Source organism: Callorhinus ursinus, unplaced genomic scaffold (genome assembly GCF_003265705.2).
Source record: "Callorhinus ursinus isolate GAN/ISIS: 27379988/994484 unplaced genomic scaffold, GSC_fseal_2.0 scaffold14, whole genome shotgun sequence".
In the NCBI taxonomy this organism is placed as follows: Eukaryota; Metazoa; Chordata; class Mammalia; order Carnivora; family Otariidae; genus Callorhinus; species Callorhinus ursinus.
Window position 1 is genome coordinate 6,490,256 of NW_027397076.1, and position 26,982 is coordinate 6,517,237.

At 46.9% G+C, this 26,982-nt stretch overlaps 1 protein-coding gene across 2 annotated transcripts in view; it reads right to left on the reverse strand.

The window, feature by feature from the left end:
* STAB2 (stabilin 2) overlaps positions 1–26,982 on the reverse strand; it is a 145,236-nt gene that overhangs the window by 12,875 nt on the left and 105,379 nt on the right. For both annotated transcript variants that reach the window (XM_073900389.1, XM_073900388.1), the window contains exons 45-60: positions 25,592–25,711; positions 24,642–24,689; positions 23,483–23,566; positions 22,019–22,165; positions 20,875–21,015; positions 19,586–19,645; positions 18,035–18,211; positions 16,627–16,716; positions 14,558–14,704; positions 13,356–13,412; positions 12,037–12,163; positions 10,377–10,526; positions 8,577–8,681; positions 7,093–7,200; positions 5,167–5,360; positions 3,720–3,861 (exon numbers count right to left, since the gene is read on the reverse strand). In XM_073900389.1, coding sequence (XP_073756490.1) covers positions 3,720–3,861; positions 5,167–5,360; positions 7,093–7,200; positions 8,577–8,681; positions 10,377–10,526; positions 12,037–12,163; positions 13,356–13,412; positions 14,558–14,704; positions 16,627–16,716; positions 18,035–18,211; positions 19,586–19,645; positions 20,875–21,015; positions 22,019–22,165; positions 23,483–23,566; positions 24,642–24,689; positions 25,592–25,711 — 1,897 coding nt within the window. The remainder of the gene's footprint in view (positions 1–3,719; positions 3,862–5,166; positions 5,361–7,092; positions 7,201–8,576; positions 8,682–10,376; positions 10,527–12,036; positions 12,164–13,355; positions 13,413–14,557; positions 14,705–16,626; positions 16,717–18,034; positions 18,212–19,585; positions 19,646–20,874; positions 21,016–22,018; positions 22,166–23,482; positions 23,567–24,641; positions 24,690–25,591; positions 25,712–26,982) is intronic.

Here is a 26,982-nt window from a genome sequence, read left to right on the forward strand (position 1 = left end):
ATTTATTTTCTCATTATGAGAACAGCACATTTCATTGTAGAAATTTGGGTAACCCATCAAAGTAAGAAAAGAAATAAAAAGAAATCACCTATAATCGTACTCCCTGGAAATAATCATTACTCCAGGGCTAACATTTTGGCGTACTTCCCCTAAAGAATTTTTACTTTCTTTTTTGGTAACTTTTTATTATGATATAATTTCATACTTTTCTAGTCTTTTTACCTCTTCCTTTACATGTCATATCCAATATAAATGTGGCAGCATCTTGCATATAGAGTTTTTAGAAATCTTCTTTTAAACTTAACATTGAATCATTATTATTCCCCCATATTATAAATTTTCTCCAGCAACAGAATTTCCCCCTCACTACTTCTAATTGAATAATTTTTGTGAACTTTACAGCCATGAAAAAATACTTTAAAGAGAGTTTTCGCCAAGGACTCTTATGTTTTCTGATCGCCACTATGCCCTTAAAGTTTTCTCTAGCCATCTCTCCCCTAAGATACTGAAAGACTTACCATTTTTTCCTGGCTGAAATCTTTTTTAGCCAGACAATTGAAAGCAGAGACCAGAAACAGTTCAAGAACTGAGTTACATTTTTACATTGTCCAGTTCATTACCAAATGCCACTAAAAGGTCACTTTCTACACCAAAAAAGAGCTAAGCTCAAGATCTTTGACCATAGTCCAGTAGAATATTCCACAGGTTGTATGATCCTGTCAGCCCTATCTAAAATGCAAACACTTACCAGCATAACAGTTTGGGGAAGGATGGATAGATGTTTTTCTTTGTCTTCTTGCTAAGGCAACGTGATTCTTAATAGTGCATCTGAGTGGATGTGTAACAGTACATTTGATCATCCTTGACTGTTAGATATGTGTTATTTATAATCTTCTATGATACAAAGTAATGCTGAGATGGTATGTTTATCTTTATTCCCTTCTTAGATTATGTGTCTATTGGATGGGTTCCTTGAAATGGAGCTACCAGGTCTTGGCGTGAATTATCTTATGGCTCCCAGCACACATGGGTAAACTGGTTGCCATAAAGGCTGCACGAGTTTGCCTTCCTCTGAACTGGAAGAGTAGGCACTTCCTCCGGAGTGTGGGCTGGCTCCTGTATCCGTGCCCACAGGGAAAGCTGGGGTCTTATCCCAATGCCATACTGTCTTGCTAAGGGTAACCACTCAGCTTCAACAGAAGGTGGGTTCAGTTATGATGCTCAGTCACTTAGTAAAACTCCCAACACTTTCCTAGCATTCAGGAGACAGCAGAAGAGAAAAGCCCCCTGGAAAAGAAGAGCTGAATAGATTTCCCCCTGTGGGTCAGCTATGGGAACAGGTAGGACTGGCTGATGGACCGTGCCCTAAAGACAAAAGCCAAAGACTTCACACTCTTTGAGGCAAATGACTCACAGATCAACATCCCTGGTCCCAGCTGCTCATTTCAGCCCCGATCCTAAATAGCAACTGCCTATAGAATCCCTCTGCTTGGTAGCCTCACCTTGAGCATAGAATGTCCCCAACCAAGCTTTCAAATGTTGCGCCATGTTCCCTCCCATCTGCTTTAACCCAACCACCATGGGGTTTGCTCTCTTGAGATATAAAGAGAGCACCACCCTCTCTGCCCATAGGGGTGCCCTGGGCTCACCCTTCTTCCTAGTTGAGACCCTGTTACCTTGAGGTCTTTGGCTTGACATCTTTTGAGTCTCCACCATAGTCCCAGGCCTCTATTAGGCTTCTCTAATGAGTCCCTCTCTCATCTTACCCAGAGATCTTTCCCATCTCCGACTACTGTTCAAAATATTTTTTTTTTACAGTGGTAAATATACATAACATACCATTTACTTTTTTGACCATCTTAAGGGTAAAATTCAGTGGTGTTAAGTAGATTTACAAGTTATGCAACCATCACCACTATCCATTTCTAGAATGTTTCCATCGTTCCAAACAGAAACGTGGTCACCATCAAATCGTGACTCTCCATCCCCCTTCCCACAGCCCCTGGTAATCTCTAGTCTACTTTCTGTCTCTATGAATTTGCCTGTTACATAGATCCCTTGCATATGTCCACAATATTTGTCCTGTGGTGTCTGGTTTATTTCACATGGCATAATGTTTTCAAGTTTCATTCATGTTACAGCACATGCCAGAGTTTCCTTCCTTTTCCAGGATCAGATAATATCCCACTGCAGGAACAGGCTACAGTGTATTTATCCATTCATTTGTCGATGGACACTAGTGTTGTTTCCACTTTTTGGTGGAACATGGGCGTACACGTATCTGTTCAAGTCCCTGCTTTCAGTTTTTTTCTATTCTTGCTCTCTCTCATTTCAGTTGAACCATCAGCACGAGATAAACTGCTGTCTTCTGTTTTGTGATTTGCCTTTCCTTGTCTTCTCAATTTAAAAAATTTCTTCAGCTACAGTGGGAATCCCCTTGCAAGGAGACAATGTCATATATCCTGTGTATTTTCCTTGCTTACGCTTCTTCTATCTCATCCCCAAAAGGGACTTGAGGTGTCTTAGGATTCTGTCCATGTTATGGACTGCATGTTTGTGTCCCCCCAGATTCACAGATTGAAATGTTAACTCCCAGTGTGTTGGTATTAGGAGGCGGGGCCATTGGGAGGTAATGAGGTCATGAGGGGAAAGCCCTCTTGCATGGGGTTAGTGTGTGTGTGTGTATTTAAAGTAATCTCTACACCCATCATGGGGCTCACAACCCCAAGATCAAGAGGCGCATGCTCTACTGAGCCAGCCCCACGTCCCAGATTAATGCCCTTATAAAAGGGACCCCAGAGAGCTTCCTAGCCCCTTCTGCTGTGAGAAGACAGCAGTCTGAGCCTGGAAGAGGGCCCTCCCTAGAAGCTGACCATGCTGGCACCCTGATCTTGGACTTCCAGACTCCAGAACGGCGAGAAACACATTTCTGTTGTTTTTAAGCCACTCAGTCAATGGTAGCAATCCAAATGGATTAAGAGAGTACGTAACAGGTGTTAACTCAATAGTTATTATTGAGATATGTAAAAACTGCCTCATGAGAATTACCATGTCTCTAAAACAACCCCATCCCAGTCAGAGACACGCAATAAACGCTGATCGGCCGTAGCACGTAATGCCCCGAGTCGCTCTCTGAACCCCTGCAGTCCCTCCCTGCCCTGGCTCAGAATGATGTCCCTGGGTCCTTCGTGGATTTCCTCCATGAGGTTTCAAGATGCCCTATCACCTGCACCTCTGCACGTCCCATTTGGCTTTCTACTTTGTTGTGTGTTGTGATTCCTAGTTTTATGACCCCTGTGGTTTTATTACAAGCCATTCAGATCAGCCTTGGAGGAGAATGCCCTACCTGCCTATCAAGTTGTATTATCAAAACAACTGCTGAGAAGTTGCATCTACACATGGCAGGTGCTTCCTCTTTCTTATTTAAACCCTAAACTATGCTCCTTAGATTCAGTTCCAGTCGATGGTTGCTAAGCAACTTGGGGAAAGCATGTATCAGGAAAATTCACGACAGATGACCTTTACGCTCCCTCCTGGTTCTAAGGCTCCGGGTCCAGATGCGAGTGTTTCCAGTCCTCTGCCATCGAAGCCTGCTCCCCCCCTGGGCACCGAGTCCTGGGCAATGAGCGGGCTGTTTGGCCTGGTTTTTAATTCCGTTCCTGTTCGCTCTTGCAGGAGTCCCTTCCCCAAGCCTGAAGGCAGCCCCCAGCCACACTGACCTTGGAAGTGGAGGTCGGCGCAGTTGGCATCAGCGTGGCACTGCCCGTTGTCCTGCAAACAGCGGTCGATGGGCCGCTGCTCCGGCTCACAGTCTATCCCGTCTCCCACGTAATGACTTTTACATTCACACTTGTGCTTGCCCTGTGGGGAGAGCCGAAAAGATGAGAAGCCCCTTTTCTAGGGCCCCAGGACCCCTATGTGCTCTGTGGGCCCCCATCCAGTTCGGGAGATGCTCAGAAGCACCAGGAAAATGCCTCGCCTGTAAATAGTGGCAGTTGAGTCACGGCCACGTCTCATGTTTGTACAGGCTCATGACGAAATGTCCTCTCAGCTCAAATTTCGTTTCCTCGGAGAGAGTGTCCCTGACCCATTAAATAAAGCAACTCTCCCCGTCCCTTCTATCACACTGGCCCAATTTATGTTCTTCCTGACTCTTGGTGCTTTCTGGAAGTACCTCCTGCACCTATTCCTGCACAGAGCATTGCCCCTCTCCCCACACGTTTCAATGCTACGTCCCTGGCCCTGACAACAGTACATAGTAGGTCCCTGATGACCCCTTGCCGAATCAATGAATGATCTCACTTAATCCCCACAACAATTCTATGAGGGCTGTATTTTTATTAGGCTCACCTGGCAAAAGAGGAAACGGAGGCTCGGAGAAATCAAGTAGCTGGCCCCAGGTTAGAGTGTAAGTGCGGGAGCTAGGACTCAGAGAGTGACTCTAAGTTCACACTTAATGACCGTAATGGACATTATCTTCCACCGTCTTCTCTTCCCAGCAGATAAACTGGGCACCAGGGCACTGATCCTCTTCTAAAAAGACTTGAGTGGGTGCCCAAACCTGCACTTTCCCCCCACTTCTTGCCGACATTTTTCATTTTAATAAACTTTTTACTTTGGATAATTCTAGATTTAGAGAGGCGTTGCCAAGATAGCAGAGAGAGTTGCCATGTACGCTTCACCAGGTTCCCCTACGTTACCTAATCATAGTCTCTTCGTCAAAACTAAGAAATGGGGGCGCCCGGGTGGCTCAGTTGATTAAGCGTCTGCCTTTGGCTCGGGTCATGATCCCGGCGTCCTGGGATCCAGCCCCGCATCGGGCTCTCTGCTCGGCGGAAAGTCTGCTTCTCCCTCCCTTCTCCCTCTCCCCCTGCTCTTGTGCTCTCTCTCTCTCTAATAAAAAAACAAAACAAAACAAAACTAAGAAATAAGTGGTGGCACACTACTATCAACTGAGTAATAGACTGTATGTGGATTTCACCAGTTTTCCCGCTCGTGCCCCTTTTCTGCTTAGGATGCCGCTTGGCGTTTAGTCTGCAGACTTAACAAGACATAAGAGTCCGGTGGGAAGGAAGCTGAGGAGAAGGCCAAACGGTAAGCAGAGTGAGCGAGGCTGAGCAAGGCACAGAACTGCTCCCGAGTTTCCCTGGGGGAGGAGAGACTCACCGGGCCGGTCATCTTGCAGGAGGCATGCTCATGACACCCACCGTTGAGGCCATTGGCACAGGGGTCTATCTCTGTGCAGCTGTGGCCGTCCCCTTTGTAGCCCTTCAGGCAGCTGCAGGACACCTTTGTGCCCTTCTGGGTGCACCTGGCCACCTTCGCACAGCCCCCATTGTTCTGTTTGCAGAAATCCACAACTGCAGGAGCAGAGGGGAGAGGGCTCATTGAACCACTGTCTGTGGAATGTGGGGCATGGGTCACCCTGGGATGGGTGGCGTTGGGGAGAAAATGGGCCCCAGCATGTTGGGGTCTTCTCTCCCCATTCCCTATAGCCCCTGGGCTAGCCTTTGCGAACACTAGAATCCTGTGGCTGATAGCCTCCGAGACCAGGCCTGATGACCCCTGTGCACCTCTGACCCCCTTTGTCACATACCTCTAGGCTCCCCTTCAGTAGTTTTTGGAATGAGTTTGGGCTTTTAATGTTAAGACAGTTGTGTGTGTGTTTGCGTGCATGCGTGCGTGCGTGTGTGGAGTTACAGTACTCTTGAGCACTTCATAAGATGGGCGTTGTTACCCCCATTCTACAGATGAACAAACTGAAACCCAGAGTTTAACTGACCTGACAAAGGCAAAACGGTGATTATGTGGTGGGCCTGGGATTTAAACTTGGTTTGGCTTGGTTTGACCCCTAAAGCCCATGCTTTCCCCACTGTGTTGTGCTACCCGATAGGACCTTTGTTTTCACGATCTCCCAAATTTCAACCCAGTACTAGATTAGCTCTAGCCTCAGGAGCAGCAGGGAAGCCATCTGATGTCTCTTGCCTGGCTTTTGCCTGGAGTCATGCATGGCAGCTGCTTGAGATTCTGAGAGAATAAACATGAGGACAAAAGGCCTCATCCAAAGGAGAGCAGAGTGGAGAGAGAGAACCTGGGTCTTTGCTGCAGTTGTTGGTCAGTGACCTAGTTCTGGACTGCTTTGTAGCAGATTACAAAACAGCAGGTATAGTGAGATCTCATTTCTGTAAAGAAACTATGTATCTTTATTTGCGTATTTATTCATGAAAAAGTTAGCAAGTACATGTGGCATAGACTGGTAGGTTTCTCCCAATATCTATTGTCTCCTTTTTCTATAGTAAGAGATTTTTAGTGGGCTCCTGGTTGCCTAAATGAAGACTACATTTCCCAGACTCCTTTGCAACTAGGTATGACAGACGATGGGGCTCCAGCCGATGGCATGGGAACAGACAAAATTTTTAACGACTTCTAGGTGCATCCTTAAAGGGAAGGAAGTTTGCCTCCTTCCTCACCTTCCTGATCCTGCTGCCTGGGATGTGCTGATGGTACTGACCGTCTCAGGCCAGGCAAGTGAATGGTGGCAGAGCAACAAGATAGAAGGAGTCTGGGCTCCCAGATGTCCTTTCAGAGCTATGTTAGCTTTGGATGCCTCCATTCAAACTACTATATGAGATAAAAATATACATCTAAACATTTGCCTTGTTTATGCCACTGTCCCTTTGGGTCTCTGCACGGGTGAACCTATGTCTTAACTACTAACTACAGACATGGCAGTGGTCAGGGTGATTTTCACCAACTGATGAGAGTAACTATTGTTTTTTTTAGTACTATAACGTATCTTCTGAATTTTTTTTTTTTTTTGAAGTAAGGCTGGATTACCTGGAGAGTTACAAAAACACTATACAATAAAGTGCATCACTTTGAGCGTGCAAAGTGATTTCAGAGCAATGACCTGGGAGGTAGGTGGGTCAGGCATGGGCAAACCCACTAAGGAGACAGAATCACAGAGAGGGTAGGTATTGGGAAAATGGCCCAGGCAGGAGTAGAAGGGTCAGGATGAAGTCCAGGCACTCTGACCAAGTCCCGTTCTGCCCCTGCCCCGCTCTATTTCACACGTGCCCCAACGGCACCTACCTGTGCATGTGAATCCATCCCCTTCATAACTCAGGTTACATTCACACGTGTTGTCTTCCTTACACGTGGCATGAACAGAACAAGGAGGTGTGCACACGGGGGGCAAGGCTGCAAACAGAGAGGTTACTGTTCTTGCTGTACCTGTGGTGTGAGGACATGGGATGCACCAAGACTCACTGTCTAGTCTGTCCCCGTGTTTCAGAAGTGCCCTTTCTGCGGGAGGATAGGGTGATTTGCTAAGGTTCCTCCCAGCCTGGAGATTCTGAGATTCCAGAATTACTCCATAATGCTAACACATTAACTCTGCCATGTTAGTCATATTAAACGGTAACATGTAACCTTTATGGGCAACCAGTTAAAACTTTATACCTCAACAAGGATACATTTGGCAGATTAGCTCTTTGGCCCTATGGGTATGGGGTCCCCAGAAGGAGATTGTTGAATTGGAGGAGAAATTCCATGGCCTTCTGAGGGCACCGCTCAGCTTGGGAGAAGTCTGGAGCTCTGGTGAGTGAATGGGGCGGCCCAGTCAACAAGCAACGTGGAGCCATGGGGTGGTCAGGGAGGAGGGGAGGTGCAGGGATTCTGGGATCTCAGGTTGCTTAAGCCCAGAGGGAGAATTTAGTCATGCCCTCCTGCCCCTAGTGGTTCACAGTGGGTAATTCAACCTTCACATCTTGGACATTCCACCAGAACTCAGGGTTCAGGGTGTACGGGATGCCTCAGAAAACTGGCTGCTCAGGAAGGATCTAGATCGCGTGATGAGGATCATGAGTGACAATGATAATGGCAGCTCTTGTCAGCGCCTCTTCCCCTGCAAAGGGTGGAACAGGTACTTCCTTTTTTATTTACTTATTTATTTGACAGAGGGAGACACCGCGAGAGAGGGAACACAAGCAGGGGGAGTGGGAGAGGGAGAAGCAGGCCTCCCGTTGAGCAGGGAGTGCGATGCGGGGCTGGATCCCAGGACCCTGGGATCACGACCTGAGCTGAAGGCAGACGCTTAACGACTGAGCCCCCCAGGTGCCCCCAGGCACTTCCTTTTGCAGATGAATGCATGGAGGCCCAGACCCGGTGGGCTACCCAGGGCCATTCATCTAGTTAACTAGCAGAACCAGGGGTCAGATCCCGGACTCCACAGAAGGGTGCATTTTCTGTGAAACCACTCGGCCTCTGTGTTGGCACATGGGACCAAGATCCTGAGGGACTACTCCTGCCCAGCTCTGTATTGTCTGCCTGAGCTGGGTCCTTCCGTGATTGCACAGGACTGCATGCGTGTTTCGTGGGTTTTGAGTTAAATCTTTTCAGCCAGTTTTCCCTCAAGTCCCCAAACCTCCTGAGGCCTGGGGCCATGTATCCAGATCATCTTTTCCGTGTGGGAAAGGAAACTCCTGCATTGTTGGTTTTTTCCAGGGGTCACGCAGACCCCCCCACCCTCAACTGGGTGCTCTGGGAGGCCCCACCGCAGTGCTCCTGGGACAGACCTGTCTGAGTGTCGCAGAAGCGGCCCGTCCACCCCGTTTCACAGAAGCACTGCCCGGAGCCCGTGGTGCCGTCATCACACTGTCCGTGGGCTGAGCAGCCGCAGACTGTAAAGCAAATTGGAGGGTGATGGGCAGTCAGTGAGCAGGGATGGAAATCCAATCAGCCAGCTCACTGACCACCTGTTGGCTGTGTTGTCAGTGTGGGAGGACCATGCTGACGTCATCGTTTCCATTCATTCAAAAATAACACAGTCAGTGGCTAGCATGGGCTGGACACAACTAGGCAATGAGCTTACCGTGAACCACATAAACCATAAGGTTCCTGCTCTCACGGGGCTTTCAGTCTAGGAGGAACTGGCTTTTGAACATGTAGTTATAAACTTGGTGAGTGTTATAAACACAGAAGCAGAGGGCGTCATAGGGTATGTAACAGAATACGAAGAGGACAGAACCTTACCTGGGGTCACCTAACAGAGAAATCTATTTAACAGTGAAATCTTCAAGGTATGTACCAATTCTTTCTCTTCTTGCCTCACCCTGAGCACTAGCCCCCTGGCCCAAGGCACCACCGGCTCTCACCTGTATTGTTGCATTCAGTTCCCCAGAGGTGGCCCTGCTTCTGCTCTTGCTCTCTGACCATATGTTCGTCTTGGGGCAGCTGAAGCAATCCTTTCTAATCTGCTCAATGCGCTCCCCCATTCACAGTCCTCCACTGGCCACCCATACACTTAGAACAGATGAAGAGCTGTCTCTGGCCAAGAGCGTTTTATGTTACCTGGCCCCTGGTGGCCTTCAGATTTCATTTCCTTCCTCTCTTCCTCTTTGCCCACTCTGCTCAGCCACCACCAGGGCACGGCATGCCGACTTCTGCCTCAGGACCTTTGCACTTGCTCATTTCTCTTCTAGGAAAGCCATTCGTCTGGTCTGCACTGCTCCGTACAGTAGCCCTTGCTACATGTGGCTATGTAAGTTTAAGCTAATTAAAATTAAAAAAATCAGTTCCTTAGTCACACATTTTGAGTGCTCAATAGCCACATGTGGCTAGTGGCTCCCATTCCTGATGGGAGAGTTATAGAACATTTCCAGCATGACTGCAAATTGGTTTGGGCAGAGCTGCCGTCGGAGATCCCCACACCTGCCCCCACCTCTTTTCAGTCTTGCCTCAGAAATGCCCGGTGTGAGATGTCTTCTAAAACAGTGCCCCCTGCCTGCCACATCCCCTTCATCTGCTTCTTTTTCGTTATACCTTTATAACTACCTTTGTTTCTGAGCGTATATTCCTTGAGAGTTGGGATTTGGCCCCCTCCCAACACCACTGTATCCCTACAACTTAGAACATTTCCTGGCTTTTGAGCAAGTCCCTTAGCCCCTTTGTGTCTCAGTTTCCACATCTGGTAAGTAGGGATAATAACAGTACCTCCCACAAAGGGTAGTTGTGAGGATTAAATGATAAACCATATCTGCCTGGCACATAGTAGGTGCACCATACACATTAACTGTAAACATGAGCTGTCAAAACGAATAAGGACTCTAAATGCATGTTGGTTGAATGACTGAATGAGTGTTGTTCAGCCACGGCCTGTGTGGATGGCTGCAGGGGATGTGCATTTCACTTCTAGAGATGGGGCTCTTTCAGTGGATGGCAACTGGGAATACATTCAGGGAAGGAAAAAGCATGTAAAGGCAGGTGGATGGGAGAGAGGAAGAGGGATGCTTCTGGGTCAGGCAGGTGATGTGGACGAGGACAGTGAGCACACGGCTGGACAAGAGGCTAAAACAGGGGCAGCGGGGGCCACTTACGCTGACAGTCAGGCCCGAATCTCCCTGGCAGGCACAGCTCACACGCCGTCCCGTTGAAGCCTGTGTTGCATCTACACTCGCCTATGCCCGAGTACTGATCGAGGCACACACCATGGTTATTACAGGGGGCATCCGCTCCTCCAGGGCAGGCTGGAAGAGACGAAACAGCAGTGACTTAACAGTCTCCCAAGACCCAGAGCAGCTCAGTACCTTTGTTATGTGCTGCTGATCAGCCCTCAGCTGCGGGGCTCATCTGTATGAGCCCAGAGAGACCGTGGCCCTGGGGATACACCCACAGAGTGTCACCAGAGGCTTAGGGCAAGCCAGTGGCCTTTGGAGCACGAACTTAAATGTATCTGATAGGATTCTACCGTGGCAGAGCAATATGCTGAACCATGCGTTGTATTTGGGGGTTAGAGGGCTGGATTTGAGTAGATCTGGGCTGAATTTCTTGAAGCTTCAGTTCTTTTAGCTCTAGATGATGATGATGATGATGATGACCTAGACCACATTGTGACTGAGGATCGAATATGTTCCTGTAGGGCGCCTGGGTGGCTCAGTCGGTTAAGCATTTGCCTTTTGCTCAGGTCATGATCCCAGCATCCTGCACTGGGCTCCCTGCTCAGTGGGGAGTCTGCTTCTCCTTCTCCCGCTACCCCCCCCCCCCGCTAGTGCTCCCTCTTTCAAATAAACAGCATCTTTTAAAACAATGTTACTGTAACTGAGAGCACTTTGAAAACATAAAGCGTTGAGCAAATGTAAGGGACACCACCGATTTTTGTGCACACTTAAGTGATGGAGTGTGGGTACTGGGTGATCGTGTGTACTCCCAGCCCAGAATTTTCTCAGCTGGACCACAGTGAATGGAGGACACATGGTGGTTAAAACCATGGCTTCTGGGGACTCTCTGCGGGACGTTGGGCTTGATGCTTAGCCTCTCTCTGCCTCGATTTTCTCATCTGTAAAGTGGGGATAACAATGGAGCCTCTACTTCTTAGAGGTTGTTGCCAGGTTTAAATGTGTTGTTATATATGGGAAGTAGCATGCAATAAATGTGCTTAATTAAAACAATGTGTGGCCGATGGGAAGTGCCATGGCATTTGTTATGATTGGCCATAAGTTCTATCTATACACCAAGATTTCAGGATGGGCCTAAATATCTTTTGGCAAGGAGCCCTTTCCTGGTGAGGCAAGAGAGGGAGGTGATGTCATACATCCCATAATGGGGTGGGGGGTCCGGGAAACATTGGCCCCCAGACCTCATATTAGCATAACATCCTGCCAAGGTAGAATTCTTTGCATTTAAATTCATGTGCTCACCAGTATCCTGGACTAGCATCAGAAATGAAATACGGTGTTTCTAGCACCATGGGAAATATCTGATGCTATCATGTTGAGCAAAAAAGCACAACACAACGACAATCAATACACAGGAGGGTCTCAGCTCTGTAAAAAACAAAATAGGACACAAGGAAAAAAGTAGAAGGAAAGCTACGCAACTCTTTAGAATGATTGCGGATCTTCTCTTAGAGGGGTTACTGGGAGCAATGCATTCCGACGCCCCCTCCCCCACCCCTGCTTTACAGCGTCCTACTTTCAAATACTGCCCAGTGATCGCACAATCCTTTCAGAATCGCGAGGTGGTAAGAGGCGCCCTCACCCTGACAGTCTCGCCCGAAGTAGCCCTTGCAGCACCTGGGGAGCCGTATCACCATGGTGCACTGCTCCCGGCAGCCTTCCAGGTACCCTTTGAAGGACATGTTGTATCGACACTTCTCCTTCACGCCCTAAAGGAAGAAAGCGCACTAACCCTCCGCCTTCCACCGCCCGGACTTGGGCTCTTTGGCTCTAGTCCGCCCCCAGCGGAGGATCCTGGGTACTGCCCAAATCGAGAACGGCACTCCATGGTCCCCGGAGCCCTTTACAAGGAATTCTTTTCTTAGGGGTGTAGATAGGCAGATGGATGGGGGAGGCGGCAGAGCTAGAGTCCACAGAAAGATTTCTCCGCAGTCTTAAGAGGAAGGACTTGCTGACCCTTAGAGCTGTTTGCAAAGGGTGCGGTTTCTTGGGGAGGGAGTGGGGGAGAGATGGTTTCCATGGGGGGAGGGGCTTCTGTGGTAAGGCCCCCAAATCATCAGTAGGGAAGGAATAGTTCCATTTTGTTTGGCAGGGGTGGTTTTTTGTTTTTTTGTTTTTGTTTTTGTTTTTTTAATTCAAGGGGGTTTTTGTTAAGAGGTTTTACTAGTAGAGTAGAGGGAAATTGGCTTTGGGATAAATAAAAAAGCGATATTTAATGAGTGCTTACTATGTGCCAGGCTCTGTACCCACATTTTAAAATGCACTTTTCCTAATAGCCACACACAGAATGGTAATTAGCTCCATCCTACGGAGGAAAAACTATATAGATTATGTAATTTGCCAAAGATTACCCACTGGAATTGGATCCCATAGCTATAGACTCCAAATTTCACTGGCTTAACCATTACTCTTATGTTGCTTTCTGGACCCTAATTCTAGCTTTGCTCCTTATTAGCTCTGTGGTCTTGGCCTAATTGCTTACCCTCTCTGAGATACATTTTTTTTTTCATAAGTGGAGGAAATAATAGCTTCCTATGAGAGTTACAATGAGGGGTAATGTATAAATAAATAAAGGGCCCAGTGCACAGCCAGGGACAGGGATAGCAGCCAACAAAATGCAGCTATTATTTGTATAATTATCATTATCTTTGAAGTCCCTTTTAAGTCTACAATCCACGATTTTTCTAGACAGTTCCTAGAAGGTGGGTACTGGGTTGACAGGTTGCCTGGGCTCAATGAGGCTAAGGATGCCTGGTTATCGAAAGAATGAGGCTAATTGCAGTTGTACAACAGACCCGCAAATGCACACCCATGCACACACACTCACAACAACCAGAACACTGGGGTATGATAATGGAAAAAACATTGTGCTCCAAACATTATCATTGCATTCATAATTACCTTTGGTTTACTCCACCTTGGGCAGCTGGGGGTATTGGTGCAGCTCCAACAATCTCCCTAGTATGCAAGAAAAGAAATGCTTAAAAATCAAGAATATTGGGCAAGCCAAGGATATGCCCCTGGTTAATGCTTTGGAGAGTTGACAACTTAATATTGATTAAAATTCTGGCTATGATCAAGAATGCAAAAGCGAGCACACTGTGACCTTGCCATGGAGAATTCTGAAGGTCTGTCTTGGCCCTCGACTCCTTGGTTTTTGTTGTTTGAGGTGAAGAGTTCCCTGCTATACAGAGCTGGACCAGGGCGGGCAGTGTCCTTCAGGCATCTGGTCCAGTGGCTGTGGGAAATGTGCACACTATAAACCAGCTAGGATACTTCTGGCCAGGCACATGCTTTGACCCCTAAGTTTTCTGATCTACAAACTAGAGACGATGATTCTCGCTGCTATTGGGTCTTCAGAGGACTGCTGATGGAAACTATTAACTGCAAAAATGTGTGCAGATATACTTTGGAAGTTAAGAAGGCCACAACCTCTACAGCAGAAAGGACAACTGGTTTTTCATCTCCTACTTTGGCTGCCTGGTATCTCCAGAACTTGGGATATTTCTTGAATCCCTAGGAGTTGCCAGGCACCCAAGCCAACCAGTCACAGAATTGGCCATGCAAACCACTTCCCCTCTTTGAGACTCAGTTTCCAAATCTACATCACAGAGTGGCTGATAACAACTTCTATTGTTGGATTCCTTTAGGGGTAAGATGAGCATTGAGCCAAATGGCTGGCTCCAAGGTAGTACTCTAACATGATACTGGACAGATGAATGAGTGTGAAATGACAACGCCTCATATAAGCAGGACCCAGGGTAGACATTCAATCACTGTTGTTAAATGAATGAATGAATGAGTAAATCAGCGGTGGTGTGGGTGGCATATAATACTAGGTTGAACCCTATGAAGTTGCCATTTTTGTAATCATACCCTGCCAAATATGGCAATTTTATATGGTCTCATCTGGCAGAATAGCAAAAAATGTTTGTTGAATGAATGGGCGAATGTCTGAAGAGCACCATCATCTGGCCCTCAGATCTCGTGGGCCCCAGGCTCCAGGTGGACCAGCCCTCAGTGGTTTCATGGCAGAGACCATGCGGGATCGTGAGGGCTGAACCCCAACGGTCTCCTATTATGGTACTGTTTTGGGGACTGACCGAAAAATTGTATGTGGCAAAAGTGTCACAGTGACCCCCGAGGGTGGGGTCAATCAGGAGGCAGTCAATGCCGTAGGCCACACCCAGGTCAAACAAGAGCTCTCGCTGCACAATTCTGCATGTTTGGTCGTTGAGGAAGAGCTCGCCCTGTGAGGGGGGAGAGGAGAGAAAGAGAGAGAAAGAAAACAGTCAACAATCCTTCTCAGACTTCTCTTCTTCCTAAGGCCATCTAAGGTGGCCAGCACCTGCAAGACTCAGAAAGAAGTGTGTGTATATATATATGTATATAAATTCTTATAGATGTAAGATATACACAGCCAACAGCCAGCATGTATTATGTGCCGAGTGATGCTGTGTACCTGTGCGCATTCCTTTCATCCTCACAGCACCCTAGAGGACAGCAACTATTACTAGGGTCCCTGTTTAGAGATGAGAAAACGGAGACAGGAGAGGGTCCACACCTTGCCCCAGGCCCGGCAGTCGGGGAGGGGTGGTGTGGGCACGCCTACCCGGGCCCGCAGCCTCTGAGCCTGCACCTGGGACCCCTCCGTCACGCTGCCTCCAACAGAGTAGGAACAGGGGCAGCGGGGGGTGATGGGCTGGAGTAGGCATGACCTGACTGTGGCTCAGGATCCGCTTTGGTCATGTGGCCACTTCCTGTGCAGTAGTGCGGGTTTTTTTTGTTTTTGTTTTTGTTTGTTTGTTTTTACTTTGTGCTAGCTTCTAGCCAAGTGCAGCCATGACCTTTTTTTTTCAGGATATACAAGTGATGGGCTGTAACTCTATAATGATGACAATGACTTCTTTTCACATGTACTAGGCATTGTCTAAATCGTGCTTTAGAGACATTAGAACTTTCTTCCTTAGGGTTCACCCAGCTAGTAAATTGTTGAATACATCTCCACCCACCCCCGGAGGAAGCAAAATGCATTTAGAAAGTTCTGGGGGGGTGGGGTTAAAGATAAATCTCAGCATCTATTGATGGGATGGACACAGTGTGATTAGTGGCAAGAGCACTGGAAAACTGGTTAAATCCTCCACCTCCACTTACGTGCTGTGTGACCATGAGGGAGTTACTGAACTTCTCTGAGGTTTAATTGTTTTCACCAGGTGAATAGGATTAAGGATTCCATTGCATAGGGTGGTTATAAAGCTCAAACTAAATAATACATTGCCAAGTGCTCTGAAAACTATATTAGCACCTGAATGAGTAGTGGACATTCTTACTATACTTCTTTGATAGGTGTCCAGTTTGATCTATGGAAATAGTACAGCTAATCTCAAGAGGATAAGTATGTTGGAATAACCTTCTAGAAGTTGGACTGTAAAGATGCTAACATTTCTCATATTTAGTTTATAAATTCAATGCAACTCCACTGCAAACAGCAAAGGGATTCTGGGTGGTCATAAGCTACAAACAGAATGTTGTCTGGCTCTTCTAAGAAGGCTCCTTGAAGGGAAAAAACTCAGCTGGGAGCTGCATCCCTTTCATCCTTCCTCCTTTGGACCGGAAGTGGACCTGGTGGTTGGAGCTCAGCACTACCGCAGCCATGTGGAACCCTGAGGGGATTCTGCAGCTGAAAACGGGTTGCAGAGCAAAGAGAAGGCCCTCCCCCAGTGAGCCATCATACTAGCTCATCGTACTAGGCTTGGCTGCCTCCAGATTTCTTCTTAAAAGACACACGCCCTTATATATTTAAGCCACTGTCATTGTGGCTCCGACTGCCAACAAGGGGCCAGAGGTGAGGCTGCAGGGGGGCTGGGATGGAAGGCAAAGGAATGGCAGTGTGCTTTCCTGCTTCAGCGGAGTGTCTCATAGTGCAAAATAAATTCTCTAAAAAAAAATCAACCCAGAGCTGCTCCCAGCAAGTGTAAAGGGTGGGGGGCTCCCTAACACCTGCTACCAGGGCTTGTGCTGAGCCAGGATTTATCAGGTTCTTTGTATCTAAATACCCACTCTGAGCGTAATACCCCCAAAGGCAGCCAGAGAAAAGAGCTAGCTGTCAACCGAGGAAAAAATGAATATTCCCTTGAGGGGGCAGTGGCTGGGGACTGTTGTGAATACTCACGATGTCGCCGCCAGCTCCGCACGTCACACCCAGCTCTGACCCTTGCAGGGTCTTCCAGGCAGTGGTCCTGGGGAGATCCACCGCTAAAATCTGTAGGAGCGATGGTGCCACGTTAATACGCCACATCTGGGCCGCAGAAGCACCCAAAGGAGCTTTACCAACAAACCAAATCCAGACACAAGTTTTTCCAGCTTTAAAATGACGGCAGACATAATCAAAAGGAAGACTCATCACGGGCTCTTGAGGAAGTTGGAAATTCTTTCTGTAGGGAAAGTCTCCTCCAGCTGGGCTAGTTTCAGTCACCCCTCTGTGCTTCCTCTATGTTGGGGAGTCCATGGTAGATGCCGTGTAGGTGTATGAAGCCAATGATGGGATCAGTGGGTCAGGGAAACGGCATAGGGCGTGGTTATGGGTTGAACTGTGACCCCCAAAAAGTTTTATTGGCATCCTGACCCCCATTACCCCCGAATGTGACTTTACTTGGAAATAAGGTCATTGCAGATGTAATTAGTTAAGATGAGGTTACACTGGAGTCGGGTGGGCCCTTGGTCCAATATGACTGGTGTCCTTATAAGAAGAAAAGAGAAGAGGAGAACGACATGTGGAAACACAGAAATACACAGGGAGAGGACAGCCATGCAACAAGAGAGGCAGGGACTGGAGGGATGCATCAACAAGCCAAGGAACACCAAGGATTTCCAGCAACCACCAGAAGCTAGGAGAGAAACATGGGACACATTCTCCGTCTGAGCCTCTGGAAGGAACAACCTTGTCAGCACCTTGATTTCAGACTTCCCAGCCTCCAGACCTCTGAGGGCATACATTTCTGTTGTTTCAAGCCACCCAGTTTGTGGTTATTTATCATGCAGCCCTAAGACACTAACACAGGTCCTGTGGCTTAGCCAGAGTTAGGGCACTTGGCCTTCTGGGCTTAGACAGACTCACTCCTGGAGAGAGACATGGGTCCTGGTTGAGGACGCACAGTGACAGGGTTTCAGCAAGAGCTGCCCACGTGCCTACAAGATCTTGCTTCCCTGGTCACGGTGGGTCCGTTCGGGGGTGAACCGCTGATTGCACCTGGCTGAGTCAGCCCTTTGCCTAGAAATTCTGGAATTGGGGGAGAATGAGCCCACCTGGACACACTCTGGAGCTGTTGCCAACAGCCACTTGGCCATGTGACCTGGGGCAGAGGAATGATGCTCCTGGGTACTGGTTAACTTTAGAAAAAAAAAATAATGGTCGGTCGGAGAAATGGTACCTGCCTGGCACACTGTGGGTGTCAATTAACCACGGCCAGTCGGAGGAGGACAGAGTGGGACAGGGGCTGCTCAGGTCTCCTTTGCACCTCGGAGGTGGAGACACACTGAGCATTCCTGGAATGGACCCCATCTGTGTGCAAACGAAATACCTTGGAATCTCGGATCACGTGGAACTTCAAATACTCCTTCAGCTTGTCCTTGTTGTCTTGGTTGAACAGGAAATCCTGTTGTTCGGGGCGTAGGGTTTGCAAGGCTTGGTCGCTGGGCCAGAAGACAGTGACCGGAGTGTGGATAGGGTCAGTGATGATGCCCAGCAAGCCCACATCCTGAAACACAGGGAGTCAGGTGCGTGCACAGCAAAGCCCAGCCACGGGGCGAGGCACAGTGTCTTCCTGAGACCCAAAGCCAGCTGGGGTTGGGGGGATCCCCTTCGTGCCTACCCTGGGGGCTTATTGGGACTCCAGCTGGATCAAGGGTGACAGCCTGAGACTAGAGGTCCATCACACCTCAACTATTCTGACCCTCATTTTCTTAGATTGCAAAACAGACAGTCAAATTCTGGGCTTTTGTGAGTAGAAAAAGAACATTTAACAAGTATTTTTTTGTTTGTTTGTTTGCTACTATTGTCCAAATATTTTAATTTCTGGAAGACCCCCTTAGCATTTTCCCCATATTTCACTTAAAAAAGTGAAACTTACACAATACTGAGATACTCCTATGTATTTATAAGATTTCTAGCTCACATGGACTCAAAAAAGAAATTGCCAGATAAATGGAGAGGAATCACTCTGAGAGCCTTCTATAACCTGGGTGCATCATATACATTAGTCCTTGTAATTTTCCCAACAGCCCTATGAAGTAGGCTTTATTATTCCCTTCTACTGAGCCCTAGAGAGGTTTGCTAACTTGCTATCAAAGCAAGTTCTGAGATGCTCAGGTGTGGGGGTGACTATGAGGTTTTGGGGCTGGGTGAGCTGGCCAAGATACTTGCCTGTAACCTCCCTGAAGAGTCTCATTTTGAGCACCTTGAAATCTCCATTTCTGAAAAGGCCCCCAGAGAGTGAGCCCTAGGCCATTTTGGAAATCGCTGGTTTGTGCAGAGGTTTGTAGACTGTGCCCCAGGGGTGGGGGATGGGGTGGGGGGCTGGGACATCTCAGGGTAGGTGAGGAGAGGGGACCTTGGAGGACCCCGTCCCTCCCTGATTCTCTTCTGAAATCTTTGTCTGAACAAGAAGTTTCTCTACTCAATTTGTGGGAAAAGTGTCTGAAGTCAGAAAGATAATAGTTTTAAGTGCAATTTCTACTTATGCCCCCGGTGTCGATTTTCCACATCTGCACCTCGGCTTGCCCATCTCTATCATGGAGGCAATAATTCCAGATGTGAAACACCTAGCCCAGGGACTGGCACACTCTAATTCCTTTCCCTTGCTCCTGTCTCAAATACTTCAGTTTCTAATTCAGCCAATGTACACTGTATAGCCGAACAAAGCCTACGCTATCTGGGGAATGGAATCGCAGAGCATGACTTCGCTCTATAGAAAATCAGGACTTCCTGACACAGATTCCAGGACAGCTGGCTAGCGCCCCAAATAAAACACCAAATGACAAAACAAAACAACAACAAAAAACCCCCAAACAAAACAAACAAAAACCCTCCAAAAAACCAAACTCCTTAGGCAGGTTACCCCCTAGGTCTTTACCTGTAGTAGGTTGCTGAATTTCGCGTAGCCATGGTTTGTTGCTACTGTCGTAAGATTTTGCTGCAAAGATAATAAGAATAGGAATGACACTTTTCTTCGTACGGTTCACAAAGCACTTTAACAAAAGCTCAACGGAATAGAATGAGGGTAAGATAATGCGCAGGTACTGTGGATTGGCTCATCAGCACCCACTCCAGCTCCGATGTACCTGTGCCTTTCTGCGTTACAGAGGCTGGAGGGCTGCTATGCACTTCATTTTCCCAGACTGCCTTGCAGCTACAGCCTTCTAGGTGATAGATCATCCAGCAAACACAAGGGTTTTTGCCAAACTTATTGCTGGAAGGAAACCACATGAGGTGGGCGTGACTGTGAGGAGGGAGACTCTGACCGGCACTATGGTGGAGGAATCTGGTGTTCAGGCTTGCATGCTGCAGGTGCTGAGGCTGGATACAGGTCAGGACAGCCCCGTGGTAAGGTCAGGGCTCCTCCCTTTACAGGTCTCCCTGAGCTGCTTTGCTCCCAGCTGTGTAGCATCTGGCTCTCTGGCTTTCTTAGGGATTTGGTGATAAACTTAATACCTTAAGGATCTCCTTTTTGTTTAACTTAGGTATAATGGGTTCTGTTGTCTACAATGAAAAACGCTTGCCAATACTAATAAATAACAATAAAATTCAAAATTGTCTTTTCTTTCAATTGAAAAGGAGTTTTACTCCAGGTTTGGTTTGAGTGATATCTATTAATCTATCTATCATCTATCTTTCTTTTCTTTTCTTTTTTTTTAAGGTTTATTTATTTATTTTATAGAGAGTGCATGTGGGCAGAGGGGGGAGAGGGAGGGAGAGAGAGAGAGAGAGAGAGAGAGAGAGGATCCTCAAGCAGAGGCCCCACTGAGCACGGAGCCCAATGCGGGGCTTGATCTCACGACCCTGAGATCATGACCTGAGCCAAAATTAAGAGTCGGATGCTTCACTGACCGAGCCACCCAGGTGCCCCATATCTATTTATCTTTCTACCTATCATCTGTCTCATCCAGCTGTGTAATTTCTCCATCTTCCAGTCCTTACAGAAACTAAAGAGAAACTTATAAAATCCATTTATCTATTTAAATTAGACTTTTACCTATTTACTTCTTACTAGAATAATATTCACTAGGCTTTTAATAGTAGCTTGAGACTGAAGCAGCAAAATTAAAATGTCTCAAAATGATGGCTTAAAATCAGAATTGGGATAATAAGTTATGATTATTATGGGTCACTCTGTGCTGAGAGTATGACAAAAAGTTCACGCACCAGAATCCTTCCAGAGGCATCTTTGGGGGTGATAAGCAAGTTTTGGGGAGACAGCAATTTGTCTATGATGTGGATGATTCCATTAGTACTGATGATATCACTGGATATGATCTTAGCCTTATTATTTATATGCACTGTGTCCTGAAATTAACCAAAAAAGGAAAAAAAGAAATGAGCACAAAGATACAAAATTACTTCTTTCAGAATGCTTTTACCAACGTGCTAACTCATCATGAAAGTGAACGTTTAAGTAGAGCTGTGGGCAAAATCTGAAGATACTTGAGCCCATTTATTTATTATGATTATAAAAAGAAAGTTGAGACAAGCCTTTAATCTCACCTGCAGAAGTTAATAGAAAACCAACCACAATGGTCATTTCACTGTGATTCTCAAATATGAAATAACAAGCAGATCCAAATTGGCTCCTTTTTTCACATGTGTTCTCTATACCACCTTTTGCCCCCACCACACACTTGTTTCTCTCGGCAATGGATTCTACAGTCACCTCTTGGTTCTCTGTTGTGGGGGGCGAGGGGACCAGCATGGCCAAGTGGCTTTGGTCAAAAGTTTTCATCCCTGGCTGGCTCCCGACCAACAGCAGTTCTTTTTTTTAATTTTTTTTTTTAAGATTTTATTCATTTATTTGACAGAGAGAGACACAGCGAGAGAGGGAACACAAACAGGGGGAGTGGGAGAGAGAGAAGCAGACTTCCCGCGGAGCAGGGAGCCCGATGCGGGGCTCGATCCCCGGATCCCGGGATCACGACCTGAGCCGAAGGCAGACGCCTAATGATTGAGCCTTCCAAGCACCCCCCAAAAGCAGTTCTGATGACCGCTTGAACCTCTGAGTTTCAGTTCCAGCTTGCATATTTACTTGCTGTGTGACCTTGGACAAGTTACTTAACTTCTCTGAGCTCAGTTTCCTAATTTGTAAATTGGGGAAAAGAATAGTATCTACATCATGGGATTATTTTGAGGATTAAATAAGTCAGTACACATCCAATACTTAAAATACTACCTGGCATATAGAAATCACTCAACAGGTGTTAGTTGTTATTACCACTATTACTGGTATTACTGTAAAGAAGAAGAGAAGAGAGAGGGGCCTCTTCCTGATGCCCACCTGGTGGGTGGCCTCTCTTACCTGAGAGACGGAGATGACAATTGACTCTCCTTGGAGAGAAGTAGCATTTGGGATCAATTTCAGGTTTTCTAGAAGCAGCTGGTGACAGGCGATCACATGATAGCGAAGAACCTGGGCCATGAGACCCTGTTCGTCCCAGTCTTTAATCTGTAATAGAAGATGGGAGGGTTCCAGCCAGAGCCAGAAGGTTTTGCTGTCCCCTCCCTCACGCCTTCCCGGGGCCTTTCTCCCCACCTAGACCGGGAAGGGGGCAGTCAGGGCTGGCTGGTGGTCAGGGTTACAGGGTACAGGCTGTTCAGGCAGGGGGGAGACAGTGGTCCTCGTTTCTCTCCTGCTTCCAACATACATTCTCAGCATGGAAGGGAGCTTGGCGTTCTCCTGACCCAGCATTTCGCAACACATGGGCAGGGACCCTAAGTCCTTTGAGATGCTACTTGAAAAAAGACTTTTCTTGTGAAAAATGCTGGAAAACCCCGCATAGCACCTGCCCCTCTTGGAGAGGTACCTGGGCCAGAATCAAACCTCTAGTATGGTAAAAGATCACGATACTTTTCCATGTGTAAATCAAAACACAAACAATATTAACCATTAATAAAAAGTAGAAAATAATAAAAGGCCCATAAGGTTCTCATTTTTCATATCTCTCTTTTGATGCTTTTTAGAGAAAAACTATCAAATGTCAACATCTTTCAAAAGGTATTTGTGTGCCTCTGCCTACCTGGTGTCTAAAATATATGCATAGAGAAGCAGTGTGCATAGTGAAGGACACAGGCTCTGGAGTCATGTTTGAGTCCTTGCTCCACTAGTTGCTAGTCATATGGCCTTGGAAAAGTTACTTCTGCCAATGTCCTGGACTGTAAAATGGGGATAATGGCACCCAACTGACAGGGCTGTTGTGAACACTAAATGAATTAATCTAGGCCAGGTGCTAGAAACAGTGTCTGGCACACTCAATAAATGTTTGCTACATTTTTATATGTTAATGGGTAATCCAGTATGAAGAGTCCCAGTGAATGTTAGAATAGTAAAGGCTCTGATAAAGTCCGCAAGAAAAAAGACTTATTTAAATTCCTTTAACCCTCCCTTCCTTCCTTCCTTCCTTCCTTCCTTCCTTCCTTCCTTCCTTCCTTCCTTCCTTCCTTCCTTCCTCCCTTCCTTTCTTTTGTTCTTTCTTTCATCTATGGAAGGTTTGGATCATTTAAGAGTTGTTGATCTTTTCTAACCTCCTACCCTATTCAGAAATATTTTTTAGTGGGCCTCTGGCCATTGCACCCCAAATCCACTTAAATCCTTTCCCTTTATAGGGGTCCCTATGCTGAGAGGCAGCCCATTCCATTGCTGATCAGCACTAGCTGATCCTAAATCTCCTGCCCAGAAATGTCACCAGCGTTGGTTCCAGGGTGACCCCCAAAGACTGGCTTCCAGTCCCAAACCTCTTCTGCTCGCCTAGAGCTTCATGCTTACCCGAGGTTCCTCATCAAAGGCTGCAGATAAAGGTGCAAAGACGGTGAAGGGGCCTGGACCACTCAGGTCTCTCACAGAATGCTCCTGTGGGAAGGAAGGTGGGGCCACAGGTCACCTATTTGACATAAAGACCGGGGGGGGGGGTTGGTTCAAACAAATAGCAGAGAGAGTTGGCGGGAAAACTGAACTGGGCGATCTGTGTTTTATTTAGTCTCGGATTCAAAGTCATTCTGATTCTCTTTTTCTTTAATTTTATTTATTTGTTTGTTTGTTTATTTATTTATTTATTTATAGACAGAAAGAGCTTGTGAGTGGGGGAGGGGAAGGACAGAGTGAAAGGGAGAGAGAGAATCTCAAGCAGACTCCCCACAGAGGGCAGAGCCTGATGTGGGCTTTGATCTTACAGCCCTGAGACCTGAGCTGAAATCAAGAGTCGGATGCTCAACTGACTGAGCCACCCAGGTGCCCCAAATCCATTTGCATTCTTTGTCATTGAAATCATGTTTATTTTTATATGGTTATAAAAATAACACATGCTTACTGTTTTAAAGACTTGAAAATACAGCATAAAGAAGGAAATAACCACCCATAATCCCACTGCCTAGAACTCACCCGTTATTTCTAGGTATTCTTTTCCAGTGTCTTTCTACATACAAATATTTTACATAATTGGGATAATAATACAAATGTAAGTAATAAGATGAATGACTTAGCGGTTCTAATTGTCTTCTTGCCAATGCTAAGGTCCTATGGCTACTTATATTTTCTTCTGGGTTTTACGATTTTCTTCGTTTAGACTTTCATCTTTTATATATCTGGGAGTTATTCCGATGTATGATGTGCATAGAGATCTAACATAATATTTTCATCCAAAGAGTTCCCTGATTGCCCCAGTGATGCTTCCTTCCTCCACTGGTGTGATGTTTTTTGCACACACTGCATTCTTGTGTGTCGAATGGGCCAGGGTGTCTTTGGTTCTACTCCTGCTGCCCACCCGAGGCCTGAGAAGTCCACAAATGACCAACAGGGACCCTATTTCAGAAATCCATGCTCCCAGACTTTCTTCTCCCTTCACCAGCTCCAGAGGCTAGCTACAGTTTCCTCGGATCTGGCTGGAGACCCAAGTCCTACAGCTAGAGACAGACACACATGTACTTACCAGCAACTGGAAGAAGTACTGGGACGTTTTTGGGTTCTTGGGAAGCTCCTGGAAACAAAGACAGGGCAGGGCCACTTCATGTCTGGGATTATATGCAAGAACCATCCAGGGTTGTCATGGGATAATTTCTCTAAGGTCCAGAGTCTCTCCTATACTTTCAACTGGAAATCTGCCCTGATGGTCCTTTTTCAAACCCCAACTACAGGCTTCCACTGATGTTCAGAACGACTACGGGGCCATGCTGTGAGTTCCAAAACCTTTCTGGAGTCACCGTCTGATTTATCAAAGAAAGGTCCAGAAGCAGCTGAGCTTTAGGAGCATTTTTAAAAGTTGAAATATGTTTAAAAATTCAGTTATGGGTTTATGGCAGATTTCAGTTCTCCATTAACAAGAATATTTGATTAGCCAGAATGCTCTAGGCCCTCTTTAAGCCAAATAACAGAACGTTCACTTGATAAAGGGGTAGAAATCTACAAGTGTTACACTCTCTCATCCGCCATATCCAGTAGAGAGGCTCGTGCGTATGCACGCACCCATACGCTCCAACAGCAACCCACATCATGGTAATTTGTTGGAGTTACTGTGTGCTCTGTGCCGGTTACATACATTATTTCTGATAACAACCCGATGGGCTTGGTACCATTAGTATTTTTTTTTTTAATGGATTAGAAAGCTGATGTGTAGAGAGGTGACATTATTGCCCAATGCCACATTTCTAATTGGTGGAGTTGAATTCAAACCCAGGTGCTTCTGACTCTAGAACCATCGATCTGAGAATTCCCATGGGTAGATAAAATCCCTTCTCATTGCCAATTTATATAAGAACAGTCTTTCCCATTTTTGTAGAGTTTTCTAAGTTACAAAACTCTTGCACCTTCCCTTGGGTAACCTGGATTCTTAGCGCAGTGAGGGATGTACGGTTTACTTTATGGAAACATGCCTTTCCTTACCTGGTAGATGTTGCCACGGCAGGTAAACCCATCCCCAATGTAGTTGGGCTTGCAAGTACATGTCCTTTCTTCTGGCCCAGTGTGATTGCAGATAGCAAATTCGCTACAGCCGCCGTTTTTCTGGTCACATTTCCAAGGGGTGCGGGATAGGAATCAGGTCAGTTTCTTTACCACCCCTGCCAGTAGTCACCAAGCAATTCTGTACTGAAATTTAGTTTTTTACTCACTCTCTAACTGACTTGTTGGCATGATTTGCCCCTTTCCTGAACTTGCCTTTCAATTCCCTAGAGTGGTAAGGGCCATTTATTCACCTAGCCTTGTATCCCAAGATGCTCGGGTCCAACCGAGCAGATTTCCAGCCCTATATAGACAAGCCCAGAGGTGCCAAATGGAAAATTTCTTAGCACCAGGGAGTTGGCCAGAAAGGCACCAACCTTGTCTGACAATTCCCAGCTTTAGGCTTAAATTCTGATCTCATAATAGTCAAGGTAGCAGTCATCAGCTAGAAGGCAGTGGGTATAAAACAGAAAGAACACACTGTCCTTGTCCAGAACGAGCTTAAAAACTGTGGAAGATGGGACAGAGACCTAAAATAGAAACAAAGCAAAGTACAGTTCAAAGCTGACATGCATGGAACACCAAGAAGGACTCTGCAGCTTAAGCCAAGTTTCTAAGTGGGGAAAAAATATGAATCCAGGAGAAAGAACGCTGATGGGGTTGACAAAGAAGGAGGTCAACAGACTTGAAGGCCAGCTGTAAAATCTTCCTTTCCACTAACCATTGTTCCCAAAGTCTTTGTGGAGCATGATATTCGGGTCCGGGAGGGACTTACTGTCCCGGATTCCTGCCTCAAGCTGACACAGCTCAGTGAACTCTCCAAGAAAGCTGCCTTCTGCAAGATGGCATCTATGATCACCCATTCTTCTTCGGTCCTAGCTGTGGTGCCTGGATCACCGGCCTTCCCTCCACACCTGTCGTCATCCTCGGCGGCATCAACATCCCTGCCAGTGGTCTCCACCGTACCTGCCCCCACTCTGCCTCCGCCACCACTGCCGGACCACCCTTGACTTTGTCCCAACATTAAAGTGGACGCTCCTGAGAGCTCTGTTTCAACATCCCTCTCTCTCTGACCACCAGCTTTTATCATCTCAACTCACCTCTTCCAATGCTGTGGCTCCAGCCTCCTTTGAGCCAAACTTCTTTCTCACCCACATTCCCGCCCACTCACTGGGCCCAGTCACCCCCGGTTCCCCGCGCGTCCCTGGCCCAGCCGCCCACAGCAGGGCTCGGCACACCACTGCCCCTGGGCCCTGCCGGACGGGCGGGGCGTTGCTGTGTGGACTCCCAACAAAGTTATCACACACACACCGACACTGCCTACTCCTCGAGCG